Raw genomic sequence first — 18335 nt, forward strand, 5'->3', positions numbered from 1 at the left:
AGAGCGTGCAATCATTAACATTTAAAGCTGAACTCTAGGCAAATGTGTAAAACTACCCAGGCAAATTACATATATGAGAGCTGCTTTACCCGAGACTAACTAGTAAGAAAGGAAACGTTTTGTGATTTTTTTATCATATGTTGATTTCAGATTAGTTTCTATGAATTTAGTGTACAAAGAATTAGTTAAAGTGAATCTGACCAGACCAGGCCTAGGAAGTGCCCAAGGTAACAATAGTGCTTAGGTACAGGCCCAATGTTGTGTCTAGGCCAACCTGTATGCAAAGCCTTAGCAGCTAAGTTGATTTTAACCACCTCCCGCCCGCTATATAGTCCAATGACGAGCGCAAGGTGGTTCTCTCGTTCTGATAGGCCATCTGTTGACGTCCTTCCATTCTCACCGTGCATGCACGGCTCAGGGAGCACGCAGCGATCGGCGGTGCTCTGTGTCCCTCGGACACAGCGGATCACTGATCCACGGAAAGAGCCGAAGATGTCGGCTCGGTCATGTGATCAGCTGTGTCCAATCACAGCTGATCACGTGTAAACAGGGAAATGCCGGTTATCGGCATTTCTCTCCTCTCGAGCTGTCCACACTGACGGCTCTGGAGGAGAGGAGAGCCGGTAATCGGCATTCCGCGGAGCGGACATGTACACTGATCATCAGGGCACTGATGATCAGCGTGGCCCCAGAAGTGCCACCTGTCAGTGTCCATCAGTGCCAGCTGTCAGTGCTGAACAGTGCCACGTGCCAGTGCCCCATAGTGCCTACCAGTGCACATCAATGTCACATATCAGTGCCCATCTGAGCTGCCCTTCAGTGTCACCTATCAATGCCAATCAGTGCCATCTATCAGTGCCAATTACTGCGCACCAGTGCCGCCTATCAGTGCTAGTCAGTGCCGCCTATCAGTGCTAGTCAGTGCCACCTAACAGTGCCAGTCAGTGCCGCCTATCAGTGCCAGTTAGTGCCGCCTATCAGTGCCATATATCAGTGCTGCCTTTCAGTGCCCATCAGTGCCTCCTCATCAGTGCTACCTATCAGTGTCCATCAGCGCATCTTATCAGTGCCCATCACTACAGCCTCATTAGCGCACATCAGTGAAGGAGAAAAATCACTTATTTACAAAATTTTATAACAACTAAGAAAAAACATTTTTGTTTCAAAATTTTCATTGGTTTTTGGTTTGTTTAAGAAAAAATAAACCCAGAGGTGATTAAATACCACCAAAATAAAGCTCTATATGTCACAAAAAAATGATAAAAATTTCATATGGGTACAGTGTTGCATGACCGGGCAATTGTCATTCAAAGTGTGACAGCGCTGAGAGCTGGAAATTGGCCTGGGCAGGAAGAGGGTATAAGTGCCCTGTAGGCAAGCGGTTAAGCCCCAACCCCATATGGCACTAGGCCCTGTCCCTTGTCATTTTTTTGCCAAATATCAGAGCCCTGTGGCTCATAGTATGGGCACTGTTACCTTAGACACTTAATAGGCCAAGTTAGGTTTGCTTTTTGAATATGAGCTATTAATTTAATATGATCATTTTATGTATAAAGTAAATTGATCTAAGGCTAATCCTTGAATGGTTCTAAAACTGTATATAAGGTATACTAATAATCAATGGAAAAGCTTTTATATATTATTTATTCATTTACTAGCACCCCTGCAATTCTCTTATGAAACATTTTTAGTTTAACAACATATAGTTAAAGTCACTTAAACTAAAGCACATATAAAAGACAATATGTTTGTATAAAAAAAAAATGCAGTAGTACCAGCTGTGAAAATATCAGCAGAGAATACAGTTGGCCTACAAATCGGGAAAAAAAACACCTGTGCAGTGATGACTATCCATCAAACCTGTAAAAATTGTTTCTGGGCATAAGGGTTTCAATTACACTGGAAATGGTTAAATACACAATCTGTGCAATACTATTTATTGTTGCTCTTCTGTCTTTTAGCCTTGACATCACCAGGGGAATACCACAGAAACCAAATGGGTGGAAGCAATAGCGGTAGTGTCCCGTCCACCAGTGGACCTACCTGCCCTAGTGGACTAAGTACCTCTGGTCGAAGTAGGCCTTCCCGAATTCCCCAGCCTGTCAGACACCACTCACCTGCAATAGCAGAGGCAGACAAATTGTCAGGTATGTTTGTTCGTAGCGCATCAGTGTCACCACTCAGCTTCTCTTTAGACCTTACACCTTCAATTGCAGACAAAGTTCTTTCAGGTTCAGAGACAAGCATCTGTAATAAAGAATGTTTATCTGAAATAAAGACATTTGATGGCGGCAAGAAACTTACCAGTGGATTAGCAAACGGCCTTCAGAGAAAGTTCTGTGAGAACACTGAGGAATATCGGCTTGCATTAACGAAGAAAATAAACAATGCTACAGCATCTTTTAACTCTCATAGTCCATTTAACTTTCCATTGTCTTTTGGCAAGGAGTCTACTTCATCCAGCAACCCTTTTCTTAAAGGCTCTTTTTGGAGCTCAGTATCCTCAGCTAGTCGTTCTGGTTCGATCACTTTTCCTGGTGATACCCTGCAACACAAAGGTCTTCGTCAGTCCACACACAACAAGGATTCAGACCGTCTCAGCACCTGCTCATCAACCAGTGAGCAATCAGTTCAGTCTACTCAGAGTAATGGGGTAAGAAGAGCTCTCTTTCTGCAAGTTCTCCACATCTGTCCTGCTCCTGGCCTGTTCCTCACATCATTGAATTACTAACCTCCAGCTCCAAAATGCTTTTTCTTCTGTGAAATAATCACTGGTTTGGTTCTTTACTTCATATGTTTATTTAGAAACATGTGAAACTCTATTCTTTGCCTTCTGGACACCTTCTAAACTTAATATAGATTACTAATAATCTGCCTTCTCTGTTTTACACTTTACATCTGATAAATATTAAACAATAGCGTCTTACTTTTGCACACAGTAAAGTGTACTGAACATATAAGTACAGGCAAAGGCAAATCTGGGTAAGTTTAGCTGAAACATGTCACACTCTTGTACACCCTCTCTCATATATCACAGTTAGGTCCATATATATATATATATATATAGACACTGGCACAATTTTAGGTTTGGTCATTCAAGCTATAGTTCTATAATGGATATGAGCTGAATGTGCACACTCTCAGGTTTAATTTCAGGGTATGTACATCCAAATTGGAGGAAGGGTTTAGGAAATACAGCTCTTAAGAGTAGCCATGAATCCTTTACTGGCAATGACTGCCTGAAGTCTGGAACCCATGGATATTGCCAAAGACTGGGTTTCCTCCTTTCTGATGCTTAGCCAGGCTGTAACTGCAGCTATCTTCAGTTGTTCTTTGTGGGTCTTTCTGCCTTTAGTTTTGCCTTCAGCAAGTGAAATGCATGCTCAATTGGGTTGAGATCAGGTGATTGACTCGGCCATTGCAGAATATTCCACTTCTTTTCCTTCAAAAGCTCCTGGGTTGCTTTTGCAGTGTGTTTTGGATCATTGTCCATCTGTACTGTGAAGTGCTGTCCAATCAACTTTTCTGCATTTGGCTGAATCTGGGCTGACAGTATACCTCTAAACACTGCAGAATTCATCCAGCTGCTTCTGTCTTCTTTCACATCAATAAACACCAATGACCCAGTGCCGCTGGAAGCCATGCATGCCCATGCCATCACACTGCTTCCACCATGTTTTACAGATGACGTTGTGTGCTTTTGATCATGAGCTGTTCCAAGCCGCCTTCTCACTTTTTTCTTCCCCTCATTCTGGTACAGGTTAATCTTCGTTTCATCCGTCCAAAGAATGCTTTTCCAGAACTGGTCTGGCTGTTTTAGATGTTTTTTGGCAAAGTCTAATCTGGCTTTTCTATTCTTCAGGCTTATGAATGGTTTGCACCTTGTAGTGAACCCTTTGTATTTGCTCACATGAAGTCTTCTCTTGATCGTAGACTTTGCTAACAATGATGGAGAGTGTCTTTCACTTGTCTGATGTTGTGAATGGGTTTTTCTTGACCATAGAGCGGATCCTGCAATCATCCACCACTGTTGTCTTCTGTGGACGTCAATGCCTTTTTATGTTGCTGAGCTCACCAGTGCGTTCTTCTTTTCTCAGAATGTACCAAACTGTTGATTTGGCCACTCCTAATGTTGCTGCTGTCTTTCTGATAGATTTTTTTTTCGTTTTTGAAGCCTTGCAATGGTCTGTTTCACTTTCATGGACAGCTCCTTTTGAATGCATGATGTAGGTTCACAGCAATAGATTCCAAATGCAAATACCACACTTAGAATCAACTCCAGACCTTTTACCTGCTTAATTGATGAAGAAATAACGAAGGAGTAGCCCAACACCTGGCCATGAAACCGCTTTTGATTCAATTGTCGAATTACTTTTGGTCCCTTGGAAAAGGGGGGGTGGCTACTCTTAAGCACTGTAATTCCTAAACCTTTCCTCCAATTTGGATGTACATACCCAAGAGTGTGCACTTTCACCCCATATATATTATATAACTATAGCTTTAATATGTTTTTGTAAATACCTGAAAAAAATCTAAAACTGTACCTGTGTCCAAATATTTATCGACCTAACTGTGTGTGTGTATATACAGTGAAGGAAATAAGTATTTGATCCACTGCTGATTTTGAATGTTTGCCCACTCACAAAGAAATGATCAGTCTAAAAATCGAATGGTAGGTGTATTGTAACACTGAGAGACAGAATAGCAACAAAATTCAACAGAAATGCATGTCTAACATATTATGCACTGATTTGCATGTTCATGAGGGAAAGAAGTATTTGATCCTCTTCATAAAACATGACTTGGTACTTGGTGGCAAATCCCTTGTTGGCAATCACAGTGGTCAGACGTTTCCTGTAGTTGGCCACCAGTTTTGCACACTTCACAGGAGGGATTTTGTCCCACTCCTCTTGGCAGATCCTCTCTAAGTCATTAAGGTTTGGTGGCTGTTGTTTGGCAACTTGAACATCCAGCTCCCTTCAAGATTTTCAATCGGATTAAGGTCTGGAGACTGGCTAGGCCACTCCAGAACCTTAATGTGCTTCTTTTTGACCCATTCCTTTGTTGTCTTGGCCATGTGTTTTAGGTCATTGTCATGCTGGAACACCCATCCACGACCCATTTTCAATGCCCTGGCTGAGGGAAGAAGGTTTGATGGTACATTGCCCCGTCCATCGTCCCTTTGATGCGGTGCAGTTGTCCTGTCCCCTTAGCAGCAAAACACCCCCAATGCAGAATGTTTCCACCACCATGTTTGACAGCTGGGATGGTGTTCTTGGGGTCATAGGCAGCATTCCTCCTCCTCCTCCAAACACGCGAGTTGAGTTGATGCCAAAGAGCTCGATTTTGGTCTCATCTGACCACAACACTTTCAACCAGTCCTCCTCTTCATCATTCAGATATTCAGTGGCAAACTTCAGACGGTCCTGGACGTGTGCTTTCTTGAGCAGAGGGACCTTGCGGGCACTGCAGGATTTCAATCCTTGTCAGCGTAGTATGTTACCACTTGTTTTCTTGGTAACTGTGGTCCCAGCTGCCTGGAGATCATTGGCAAGATCTTCATGTGTAGTTCTGGGATGATTCCTCACTGTTCTCATGATCATTGACACTCCACGAGGTGAGATCTTGCACGGTGCACCAGACCTAGGGAGACTGAGAGTTGTTTTGTGTTTCTTCCATTTGAGAATGATTGCACCAACTGTTGTCACCTTCTCATCAAGCTGCTTGGCGATAGTTTGGTAGCCCAGTCCAGCCTTGTATACTTCTACAATCTTGTCCCTGACATCCTTGGATAGCTCTTTGGTCTTTGCCATGGTGGAGAGTTTGGAATCTGATTGTTTGATTGCTCCTGTGGACAGGTGTCTTTTATACAGGTAACAAAATGAGATTAGCAGCACTCCCTTTAAGAGACTGCTTTTAATCTCAGCTTGTAAACTGTATGAAAGACACCTGGTAGCCAGAAATCCTGCTGAATGATAAGGGATCAAATACTTCTTTCCCACATGAACATGCAAATCGGCGCATAATTTGTTAGACGTATTTCTTTTGAGTTTTTTGTTGCTATTCTGTCTTTCAGTGTTACAATACACCTACCATTCGATTTTTAGACTGATCATTTCTTTGTGAGTGGGGAAACATTCAAAATCAGCAGGGGATCAAATACTTATTTCTTTCACTATATATATCATATTTTTTATAGATTTATAGTAAAATTATTTGCTAAGTGTGGGGAAAACTGAGATTGTGTTTTAGGCTCTTAATGGGAACATATATATTTTTAAATGTTTTATATACCTGAACGAGATCAGTATAATATAAATATTTTCATTGTGTGGCACCTGTTCAGATCAGTGCACTTAGTTGCAGTGATTTTGAAAAGGTGCCTGTTCCACTTTGATACAACTTTGGTCCAGAAAATGTTAAGTCTGATCAAAATGTGAATGGTGCCTTAACTGCTTGCCTACCACCCTTTAGCAGAAATACTGCTGCAGGGCTGCGCAGAATCACATATATATACATATGCAGAGCAGAGCAATACAAAGCAATGTACTTTTGCTGTAAAACACGCACACAGTAAAACAGCAAACAGCACACAGTTAACCCTTTGATCGCCCCAGATGTTAACCCCTTTTTGCCCAGTGTCATTAGTACAGTGTCAGTGCGTTTTATTAGCACTGATCACTGTATTAGTATCACTGGGGATGTCAGTGACCGTTCCCCCCAGTGTCAGAATGCCCGCCGCAGTCCCACTAAAAAAAGTCACTCATCACCGCCATTACTAGTATTAACTAAAAAAAAAAATTTCCAGGACATCGCCATTTGTAGACGCTATAACTTTCACGTAAACCAATTAATTTACACATATTGGGATTTTTTTTTTTTTACTGGACATGTTTAATAGCAAAAAGTCAAAAATATTTTTTTCTCAAAATTGTTGGTATTGTTTTGTTTATAGCACAAAAAATAAAAACCGCAGAGGCGATCAAATACCAACGAAGGAAAGCTCCATTTGTAGGGAAAAAAAGGACAATTTCATTTGGATGCAGTGTTACATGACTGTGTATATGTCAATTAACCACTTGCCCTCCTGAGGATTTACCCCCCTTCGTGACCAGGCCATTTTTTCCGTTACGGCACTACACTACTTTTACAATTGCGCAGTCATGCAGCGCTGCACCCAAATGAAATTTACATTCTTTGTTTCCCATAAATTGAGCTTTCTTTTGGTGTTATTTGATCGCCTGTGCGGTTTTAATATATTTTGCGCTATAAAAAAAAAAATCAATTTTGAGAAAAAACAATATTTTTAACTTTTTGCTATTAAACATGTCCAGTATAAAAAAAATGTAAAAATCTAATTTTGTCATAAATTTACGTATTCTGCTACATGTCTTTGCTAGAAAAACTAAAAAATTCCATTACGTGGAAATTAATTTGGTTACGTGAAGGTTATAGCGTTTACAAATGGCAGTGTGTTTATATACTGGGATTTTTATTTTTACTAGTAATGGCGGCAATCAGCGACTTTATAGCGGGACTGCAGCGGAGATTCTGAAACTGGGGGGAACTGACTTGTTCTCACTGACATCCCCAGTGACACCAATACAGTAATCCGTGCTAAAAAAAAAAAAAAAAGCACAGGCACTGTAGTAATGGCACTGGGCAGGAAGGGCTTAACCTGAGGGGCGATCAAAGGGTGAACTGTGTGCTGGGTGTGTTTTACTATGGGGCAGAGTCAGTCTGCTTCACTGTAATCTCACTGCTTTGGATGGCTGTGCTGTGCAGAGCCATCCACAGCAGTGTGCCCAAGCTGACAGAGAAAAGAACTGTTAGTAAACAAAACAGTTGTCTTCCCCATCGGAGATCTCTCGAAATTAATCATCGGATGCCAGCGAGTAAGCACCAGCCGGGACCCGGTGATTGACAGCCGCGGCCGTAAGTGGCGGCGAGGGTAGGGTGCTTGCACACGCCCCCTACCTGGAAATGCAAAATCACGTGTATGTATATATGTATGTATGTGTGTGTGTGTGTATATATATATATATATGTGTGTGTGTGTGTGTGTGTGTATATATATATATATATATATATGTGTGTGTGTGTGTGTGTGTGTGTGTGTGTGTGTGTGCTTGTGCGAACTCATGCCGCTCTGTAGCAGTATTTCTGCTATAGGGGTCGGGAAGCGGGTAAAGTGACACATTGCTGTATCGCAAAAAAATGGCCTGGTCAAGAAGGGGAGTTAATCCTCTGGAGGGCAAGTGGTTAATGTAACCTCTTAGCACCTGCCATCTGTAGCTAAACATTCCTCAGCATGATATATCAATCTGGGCATATGTTTATAAACACTCTACTGCAGAACTAGAAACCAGAAGCTGTGGACCTATTACAGTGCTGTAACTGACAGCTGCACTATCAGGGACAGTGATCAGGAGCCAATTACCTTGGTTCCCAAGCCTCTGATCATTATGATGTCATAGGAGCCACAACATTGTTCAGAAGAAAAAACTGTACCAGCTAGCTTATGCTAGCAGTTGGCTGGCCTCAGTTTTTAAAGTACAAGTACACCTGTAAACAAAACAATTGTTTTAAAAGATAATACAAGCTGCTAAAGTTACAATTGCATTATTTTGCATTTCATAATAAAAATCTGAGCAGGCAATTTATTAAAACCAAGCAAAAGTGGTCATGTTCTTCAAAGACAGTGTAAATCTTTTTTTTTTTTTTTTTTGTTTAATTAGAGAAATTATAATGAAGTTAACCGAGGCATATGGAAGCTGCTAAATTTGGCCTGGACATCTAGGTATTGATAACCCCGGCCATGAAAGGGTTACATTTTCTATTTCTTGTTGTAAATGACAACATGAGAATGGAAAGCATAACCCCTAATTACTATGACAGCTTAGAGCAACTACTTCATCTTCTATTTCTATCCACTTTTTCTATTTTATATAGCAACTCGGTAGTTCTCCACTTCTTTCTATTCCCTCTGTATAACTTGATACCATTAAAAGCTGCAACATGAAGAATAGCACACATAGCCACATATGTACAATTGCTGCATTACAGTTGCTAAAGGTAGATAACAAGTACCGGTAGTTTAAAAAGATGGATAGGTAACTCTGTGGTATGATTGTTGAATTGATATAAATTATCATTCATATTTGGATAACATAGCCAAGTAAATGCACTGTATTGCATTTTACATGAGTTTATATCCTGACCTACAGTGTTACTGCTGACTTGGGCTTATATTTTATGTTTGAGAAACGCACCTGTTGCTCTACAGTAATCATAATGTTTGCATTTATATCTGACCAGTTATGCCTGCTTAAAATTGCAGGATTCATGCTTGGCAGTACTGTACAGACGTGAGCTATACACATCCTTTTATCTTATTGCAGGTCTATCACCTGGGTCATGCTAATTGAAAACAACATAGTATGCAGTCTCTAATCTGTGAAAAAACCCAACTCACCTTGTAGCTGGAGGCTGCTTGATATAGACTTTGGTTTTTTTAAGGAATCCATTAATGGCAAAAATAGTTACTTTTTTTTTACTGGAAATTCTGTGATTTGCTAATGCTAGCATGCTCTGTTTGGTCCAGTGAAGTTTGAATGTTAGGATATGTCCAGTTTAAAGTGCACCTGTCAACATTCATTTCATAGGAATCAAAAAAGCCAATGTCAGCCTCACTAAATCGTGTTGTTATATTGAGTAACAAAAATGGACCCCTTTCTTAACTCAGAGGAAAAAAAAAATCACATCATTTCTTGTCACTGCAAGCATTATAGCAGTTTTAAGTCATTAGATGCTGCAGAGATTTAGTTCAATTCCCACAAACCCTTTCTAGTAGGCTTGCAGTAAGGAAAAGAAGATCATTGTAATCCACAATCACTGAGCACTATTACTAAGCAGGAAATATAGTGTGCATATATAATGAGCAAGTATTACTGCCCCCTTGTATGCATATAATTACACACTATGCCTAGAAATATATTTTTTTAATGCATATTAATGAGACTATTTACATTAAGCTGATCTCTTTTATATGTATGGTAAAAAGACATGCTTTTAGAAAAATATAAACTTATAGTTTTGATTAAACGCCCATCTCCTGACAAAATTTGCCACAGCTATTTCCATATACCATTTTAGCCATTCAGGAGTTTTTTTTTTTTTTTTTATTTTTCACCTACTGGGGCATTTTATACTTGCCTAAGTCTGCTATCTGGGTTCCTTGCTGGCGCTGTTTGTGGGTGCAGGGGACCGGTGTGCCAGTGCCCCAAATTGTGCTGACACCGTCACCTGCAAACTCTTTTCTGGATCCTGAGAAGACTCCAGCGCTGGAAAGCTAATAGGAACTGTCCGTGCCATGCAGGCTGTGATGTGGACACCTGAAGATGGACTCCTACTCCTTTAAACAGAGGAAAAGAGAAGACTTGGAACTTGCATAAACGGAGGTTTTAATAGCGGGAAAGAGGCATTACATTTACCTATTCTAGTGTCTTTTTAGAGGGTCTTAGGGGGTGTTAAGGGGGAGCCCGGAAGTTAGTTTTAAGTCATAATAGGAAGTTTAGTGCACGCAGATGCCAATGGAGCATATGTGCACTGTTCTGATTCCACTCCGCTCAAGCTGAGCTGTGACTTTATGCCAGCAGTGTACATAGTCACAGCTGAATGCCTGCCTTAGTAATATTCATTCTTTTCTTTGCAATTACAGAGGATTCAAAAGGGAAAAGCAGCAACAAAATTAATGAAACTGACATTAAAATCCACGTTGTTACACTTTTATTCATGGTGTGTTCTACATTGCATCAATATAACTGTGAAAGGCCTTAACACTTATCATGTGTCACTTTCAGATGATTCTTCACGATTACAGTAAAAACCTGTTTTCCTCATGATGGTCATTAATAATGCCTGATATACCTTTTCTTTATCTAGCTAATTACAATATCTTAATCTATATCTGTTAGCACCGCACCTCTTTTCACATACAATGATTTATAATTGTCTATATATTGTGCAAACCCTGTTCATTCGATCTTTCCTCACAAGAATTTGCCAGCTTATGGGTAAGTCTATATTGCCATAGACATAAGATGGTCATTGGCTTGGCAATCTTTTCATGTCTATGACCAATAATAAGTTTGTTTTATCAATGAGTGATCATAATTTTTTTTCTTTTCCTCCAGAGTGAAAGTAGCAGCAGTAGCAATATCTCCACCATGTTGGTGACACGGGATTATACAGCAGTGAAGGAGGATGAAATTAATGTCTACCAAGGAGAGGTGGTTCAAATTTTGGCAAGCAACCAGCAGAGCATGTTTCTGGTGTTCCGAGCTGCCACCGATGACTGCCCTGCAGCTGAAGGCTGGATTCCAAGTTACGTCCTAGGCCATACAAGTTCTGTCACCACTGATATGTTTGATGGGACAATGAAGTGGGTATTTGGCTGAGAAAGGTAGCAATAAAAGTAAATGTTTTATTTATGTTTGAGTGATAATGCAAAAATATTGTACATATGTGGTAATAACCTGCTATTTAAACATTCTGAATAATTGCAGACAAGCACCTTATGGATGTTTGTTGTCTTTTTGCTTATACTGATTTTATGTAATGTTGCAAAGAACTTTCTGTACAACAAGGGCAAATAAAATTGAATAATTAAAAATGGAATGCAAGCCCCATTAGTTTAATTGGTTATTGAAATGGCATTTTACAATAAAAACAATCAAACCTGTGTTTTATTTATGTATTTTTTGCAATCAACTTAATTTTCATATAGGAATTTGAGTGCATTACTACAATTATGATTATTATCATACAGGATTTATATAGCGCCAACAGTTTGCACAGCACTTTACAATATAAAGGGAGACAATACAGCAATAATACAGTTCAATACAAGAGGATTAGGAGGGCCCTGCTTCTTTGGAGTTTACAATCTAAGAGGGAGGGGCTGGTGGTACAAAAGGTAATAACTGTGGGGGATGAACTGATAGGAAAAATAGAGGATTTGGTTATTAGCTGAATGCAGGATAGCCTTCCCTGAAGAGATAGGTTTTCAGAGATCGCCTAAAAGTGGGAAGAGTAGGCGATAGCCAGATAGATTGGGGCAGAGAGTTCCAGAAGATGAGGGAGGCTCTGGAGAAGTCCTGGAGACAAGAATGGGAGGAGGAGACAAGGGAGCTAGAGAGCAGGAGGTTATGGGAGGAGAGGAGGGGTTTGGGTGATATTTGGAAACCAGATTGGTGATGTAATTTGGGGCAGTTATAAATGGCTTTATATGGTATTGTTAATGTTTTGAATTTTATTTGTTGGGCAATGGGAAACCAGTGGAGGGATTGACAGAGAAGGGTGGCAGATATAGAACGGTTGGTAAGGTTGATGAGGCTAGCAGCAGTATTCATGATAGACTGAAGAGGGGATAGCCTGTGATTAGGTAGGACTAGGAGGGAATTACAATAGCCAAGGTGAGAGATAACAAGGGAGTGAATAAGTTGCTTAGTGGTTTCAGTGGTTAAAAATGGGCATATCTTGGAGATGTTGCGCAGGTGAAGTCTGCAAGATTTGGACAGTGATTGGATTTGGGGTTGAAAGGACAGATGGGAGTCCAGGATTACACCTAGTACCCTGGCATGAGGGGAGGGATTGATGGTTGTACTATTGATCTTGACGGAGAAGTCGGGGGAGGGGGCACGGGCTGGAGGGAATAGTATGAGCTCCGTTTTAGAAAGATTTAGTTTGTGGAAGCGGAGTGACATCCATGGTGATATGTCAGTAGGTTAGTAATGTGAGAGGAGACTGAAGGGGTGAGGTGAGGAGTAGAAAGATAGATTTGTGTATCATCAGCATAGAGATGGTACTTGAAGCCATGGGCGTTTATCAAGTGACCAAGGGAGGAGGTGTAGATGGAGAAGGGGTCCAAGGAAAGAACCTTGAGGGACCCCTACAGAAAGAGGAAGTGAAGAGGAGAAGACAGAGTTATAGGTAACACTGAAAGAGTGCTGCGATAGGTAGGAGGAGAACCTGGAGAGAGCAGAGGCCAAGAGAGTGGAGTTTTTTGAGGATGGTCAACAGTATCAAAAGCCACAGAGAGGTCAAGTAGTAAGAGTACGGAGTAGTGGCCATTGATTTTAGCAGTTAGTAAATCATTAGTGAGTTTTAGTAGGGCAGTTTCAGTGGAGTGCAGTGAGCGAAAGCCAGACTGTAAAGGGTCACAAAGGCTGTTGTCAGTGAGGTGGGAGCTCAGGAGATTGTAGACTAAGCTTTCTAAGAGTTTAGAGGTAAACAGGAGCAGGGAGATGGGTCTTAAGTTGTTTAGGTTGGTGGGGACCAGGGAGGGCTTTTCAAGTATGGGAGTGATGTGTGCATGCTTTAGAGGGGTGGGGAAGGCACCAGTCGAGGGAGAGATTGAAGATGTGAGTGAGGGAGAAAAGGATAAAGGAGTCTGACCATAGTAGTTGTGAGGGAACAGGATCAAGAGAGCAGGTGGTGAGATGGACTTCTGAGAGAGTTTTAGTGACCTCTTCAGTAGTAGCAAGGTCAAAAGAAGAAAGTGTTGAGGGAGGTTTAGTATAAGGTATGCTAAGTGAGATAATGTCTGTAGTGGAGATGCCCCTACAAACTGCATCAGTCTTGTTTTTGAAATGATTGGCAATCACATAAGCAGTTAGTTAGTTACTGGGTGGAGATGGAGAAAGTAGAGAGTTAAAAATAGAGAAGAGATGACAAAGTATTAATAGGAGTGACAAAGTAGGCTCATTTGGCAGCATGGAGGGAGGAATTGTATTTTAAGAATGCAGATTTATATAGGGTGAATGCTTGCTGGGATTTGGTTCTACGCCACAATCGCTCCAGTGCACGGCTATGTATCTTAAGATTTCTGGTGTCGTCAGCCTGACAAGGTTGTAATGGTCGGGGCCTAGTGCATTACCATAAAAAATGTTTAATAAAAAATAATAAAGTATGTGTTGTACTCACAAACGACAATATAGTCAAGGCACATCATAAAGAACAGCTGGGTCAACACCGCGCTGAGTAACAGTCCGTAATAGGGAGTGTAGACATCCAAAAGGCTGACGCGTTTCGAGGACTTGCCTCTTCCTCAGAGCTCTGGCTTAACATTTAATGGGGATGTTAAAATCTCAAAGAATGATAGTGGATATTTCAGAGGAGAGAAAGTAGGGTAGCCAGGTAGAGAAGTCATCAAGAAAGCATGACACCGGTCTAGGACGGTAGATCACTGCAATCCTCAGAGATATGGGAGAAAACAGCCGAATGCAGTAAGTCTCGAAAGAAGAGAAGGATAGAGAGGGAGGACTTGAAAGGTGCTCAGTGGGGATAGAAGCAAACCAACTACATCTCCTTTCCGACCACTGGGTCTGGGTGAGTGAGTCCAGTGGAGGCCTATGTAGGAAATTGCTGTGGGAAAAGCAAAATCTGATGCTTGAACCCAGGTTTCTATAATTGTTAGTAGGAGTGGGAGACAAAAAGGACATGGACAGAAGTGAGCTTATTACAGACAGAGCGGGCATTCCAGAATGCACATGAAAAAGGGAGGGTGGTTTTTCAGGACATGGGGATTGAGATTAAATTGAGTGGATTGCAGCTATTGGTGGTGGATAGAGGGTGCTTGGTGTGGGGGTGAGATACTGGAGGAGCAGGGTTCGGGGAGATATCCCCAGAGGTTAGGAGAAGTAGGGTGAGGAAAGTAAGATAGGAGCAGGATGTATACGAGTGCACATGCCTTCCTGTCCTGTTGTTTGGGTCAGCAGGTGAGTAAAGTATCAGCAGGAGGTGATGAGAGCAGTAGTAGGGAGATTGTAGAAGTGAAGGTGATATGTATAAGCTTTGGGGTGGAGCAGAAGGGTAAAGAAATTAGATTTTGAAAACAGATGATAGCAATATGAAAAGGAGGAGTAGATGGAGTGGAAACCAGACTTGTAGGAGATATATCTCCCAGGGTGTTTTGCTTGCAGTCCATCCAGAGTGCAGTAGAGTTCTTTGTTGTATCTTCTTGCTGCTTTAATTAAACTGCTGTTTCGCACTCCAGCAGAAAATGGTATACATACTGCAATTTCCGCCATTTTTTTTGCTATACAGCGCTGCTCTAGTTTAACGGACAATTGCGCTGTCATGCAATACGGTACATAAATAAAATTTATGTCCTTTTTTTCACACAAATAGAGCTTTCTTTTGGTGGTATTTGATCACCTGTGCACTTTTTATTTTTGGCTCCAGAAAAAGTTTTGAAGAAAAAAATTTTTTATTGAAAATAATATTTTCTCATTTCGGTCATAAAAAATATCCAAAAAAACTAAACTTTTGTCATAAATTTAGGCCAAAATGTATTCTGCTACATGTTTTTGGTTAAAAAAAATCCCAATAAAGTGTATATTGATTGCTTTGTGTGAAAGTTATAGCGTCTACAAACTATGGTATATTAATATTTATTAATTTTTCATAAAGATAACATTACACTTTCATCTTTTTCATAATAAATACACAATTCCTTCTTATCCTTTATTTTTCCCTTCTTAAAAACATTACCCCCTTCCTCCTCCCCCCCAAACAACCCCCCCACTCTGCGTTCTTCCCTACTTTCTGTCTAAAGCAAGCGTATCCTACCCCTCTTCTCTTCTCATTTCTACTGCTTCATATATATTCGTTTGAAGTACAAAATCTTCCCATTTCTCCCATCTCCTTTTATATATCTCCATCTTACCCTCTTGGATATAGTATAGTTTCTCCATCTTACTAATCTGCTTTACTCTCTCAAACCAGTCCCTTTCTCTCGGAACCTCTAAACTATGCCAGAATCTAGGTATCAACCATTTTGCTGCATTTACATAGTACCATATACCGGAATCCTTGTATTTATTCACTGGCATATCTGTCTTATGTAACAGACACACTTCTGGATCTAATCCTATCTTTATCCCTGAGATTTTCTCTATTAAGTTGACCATTTTCTCCCAAAAACTTTGAATCCTTGGGCATTCCCACCAAATATGAAACCACGTACCAATCCCTCCACACCCACGCCAACACTCTTGTGTTCTCTCTATACCCATTTTATGTTCTACCTTTGGTGTGATGTGCCATCTTACCAAACTTTTATAATTTACCTCCACTTCTCTCATGCTGATATTTTCATGTGTGAGTCTATATATTTTCCTCTGTTTATCCTCATCTATCTCTGTCCCCAAGTCCTTTTCCCATTTTTCTATATACATTGGTTTTACCTCTGTGACTAATTCAGTGAGAATTTTATATATTTTTGCCGTGCCCCGTTTCCCCTCTCCCCGTGATTCCAACAACTTCTCAAATAAATTCCAATCCTTTCTCCCTCTCATAGGTTTCGGAAGGCTCTCAACAAAGTGTTTTAATTGGTGGTATTTCCACTCATCGATCTTAATAAAAAGTTCCCCTCCACCTTTCTTTAAATCTTTTATTGTTTTTAATTTTTGTCCATCCATAATATCCCTTAATTGAATGTCTTCCTTTTTAATCCATTTTCCCATAATCCCCTCTATACCTGGTGGAAAATATTCCATATTTCTTAGTGACATTAATTGTGAATTAAAATCCCACTTCATACGTTTATGTAAATTATCCCAAACCTTTAGAACATTCAGTGTATATACACTCGTGGTATTTTTTAAACCTCTATATTGTATTGGTGCCCATATGCTTCTACTCAGGTCAACTCCACTCAGTTCGTTCTCTATCTTAACCCACCTTTTTCCCTTTTTATTGTGTGTCCAGTCATAAATTCTTGTTAAAACTACAGCGTTATAGTATCTCTTAAAATCTGGCACTCCCAAACCCCCTCTCTCTTTACCTCTACTCATCAGGTCATAAGATATTCTAGGTTTTTTATTTTTCCATATAAATTTTGTTATCATCTTTTTAATTTCTTTAAAAAAGGCCTCTGGGAGACTTATTGGGATCATCTGAAATTTATACAAGACTTTGGGTACAATTATCATTTTTATCAGATTTATTCGTCCTAACCAAGAGGGAGTTCCTCTTCCCATTATCCTCAGTTCCTCTTTGATCTCATTTAGAAGAGCAATATAATTTAATTTATACAATTTTGTATATGAAGCAGTAAGTTTAACCCCTAAATATTTTATCTCTGTATCTCTCCATATAAAAGGAAATTCTCTTTGTATCTTTTCTTTCTCACCATTTGGAAGATTTACGTTTAAGATCTCAGTTTTTGTCGGGTTGATTTTTAAGTTTGATATTTCCCCATACTCTTTTAAACTTCTTATTAAGTTCGGGAGTGTTATCCTAGGATTTCCCACATAAAACAGCAGGTCATCTGCAAAAGCTGCCACTTTATGTTCAGTTTCCCCTATTTGTATTCCCTTTATATCTACATTCTTCCTAATTGTTTCCAACAAGGGTTCCAATGATAATACATACAACAATGGGGACAGTGGGCATCCCTGTCTTGTCCCGTTTGACATCCCAATGGGCTCAGACTTTTCACCATTTACCAAAATAACCGCGGATGGCATTTTATACAACTTTCCTATCCACTCCCTCATTCTACCACCTACTCCCATGATCTCTAGGGTATCCATCATAAAGCTCCAGTTTACTCTATCAAAAGCTTTTTCGGCATCAATCGAGAGCACCACTGCTGGGGTTTTCCCTTTTTTAGCTTTCTGGATCAGCAACAGAGTTCTGATTCCGTTGTCCCTACCCTCTCTCCCTGATACAAAACCAACCTGATCTCCCTGAATCCATTCCGGCATCAAGTCTTTCATCCTATTTGCTAAGACCTTTGCATATAGTTTTGTATCTATATTTAGGAGTGCAATTGGCCTATAACTAGAGCATTGAGTAGCATCCTTCCCTTCCTTATGTATAAGTGTTATATGGGCTTGTAGGGATTCCTGTCTAATCTCCATTTCCCCACCCAGGGCATTCATATACTCCTTCAATTTAGGTATTAACAGTTCACTATATTTTTTATAATACCTTACGGTATATCCATCTGGGCCAGGGCTTTTCCCCACCTTAGTATCTTTCAACGCTATCTTTATTTCCTCCTGTGTAATTTCCGACTCCAGGGATTTCAATAGATCTTCATCTATCTTTGGTAGTCCTGCATTTTTTAAATATGTCCTTCTTTTTTCTCTGTTTTTATTTTCACTATTATTTGCTAAATTCTGGGAATTAATATTATACAGCTTGCTATAATATTCCTTGAATACCTTCCCAATCTCTTTAGTAGAGTGAGCCATTTCTCCCTTGGGGCTTCTTATTTTTTCTATATAATTTCTATTTTTCTTTTTTCTCAGGGTTCTCATTAA

General features: G+C 40.2%; 1 protein-coding gene across 4 annotated transcripts in view; it reads left to right on the forward strand.

The window, feature by feature from the left end:
• The window catches only part of LOC149444794 (triple functional domain protein), a 455657-nt gene extending 443914 nt beyond the window's left edge, over positions 1–11743 (forward strand). For 2 of the 4 annotated variants that reach the window (XM_089654524.1, XM_089654525.1), the window contains exons 48-49: positions 1962–2653; positions 11196–11743. In XM_089654524.1, the coding sequence (XP_089510650.1) occupies positions 1962–2653; positions 11196–11459 (956 nt within the window). In that variant the 3' untranslated portion in view covers positions 11460–11743. The remainder of the gene's footprint in view (positions 1–1961; positions 2654–11195) is intronic. The other 2 variants (XM_089654526.1, XM_089654527.1) reach the window with 2 other exon arrangements.
• The last annotated feature ends 6592 nt before the right edge of the window (positions 11744–18335 follow it).

The sequence above is a fragment of the Staurois parvus genome, unplaced genomic scaffold, assembly GCF_062004578.1.
Source record: "Staurois parvus isolate SC_StPar_1 unplaced genomic scaffold, SC_StPar_1.0 ptg000772l, whole genome shotgun sequence".
Lineage (NCBI taxonomy): Eukaryota > Metazoa > Chordata > Amphibia > Anura > Ranidae > Staurois > Staurois parvus.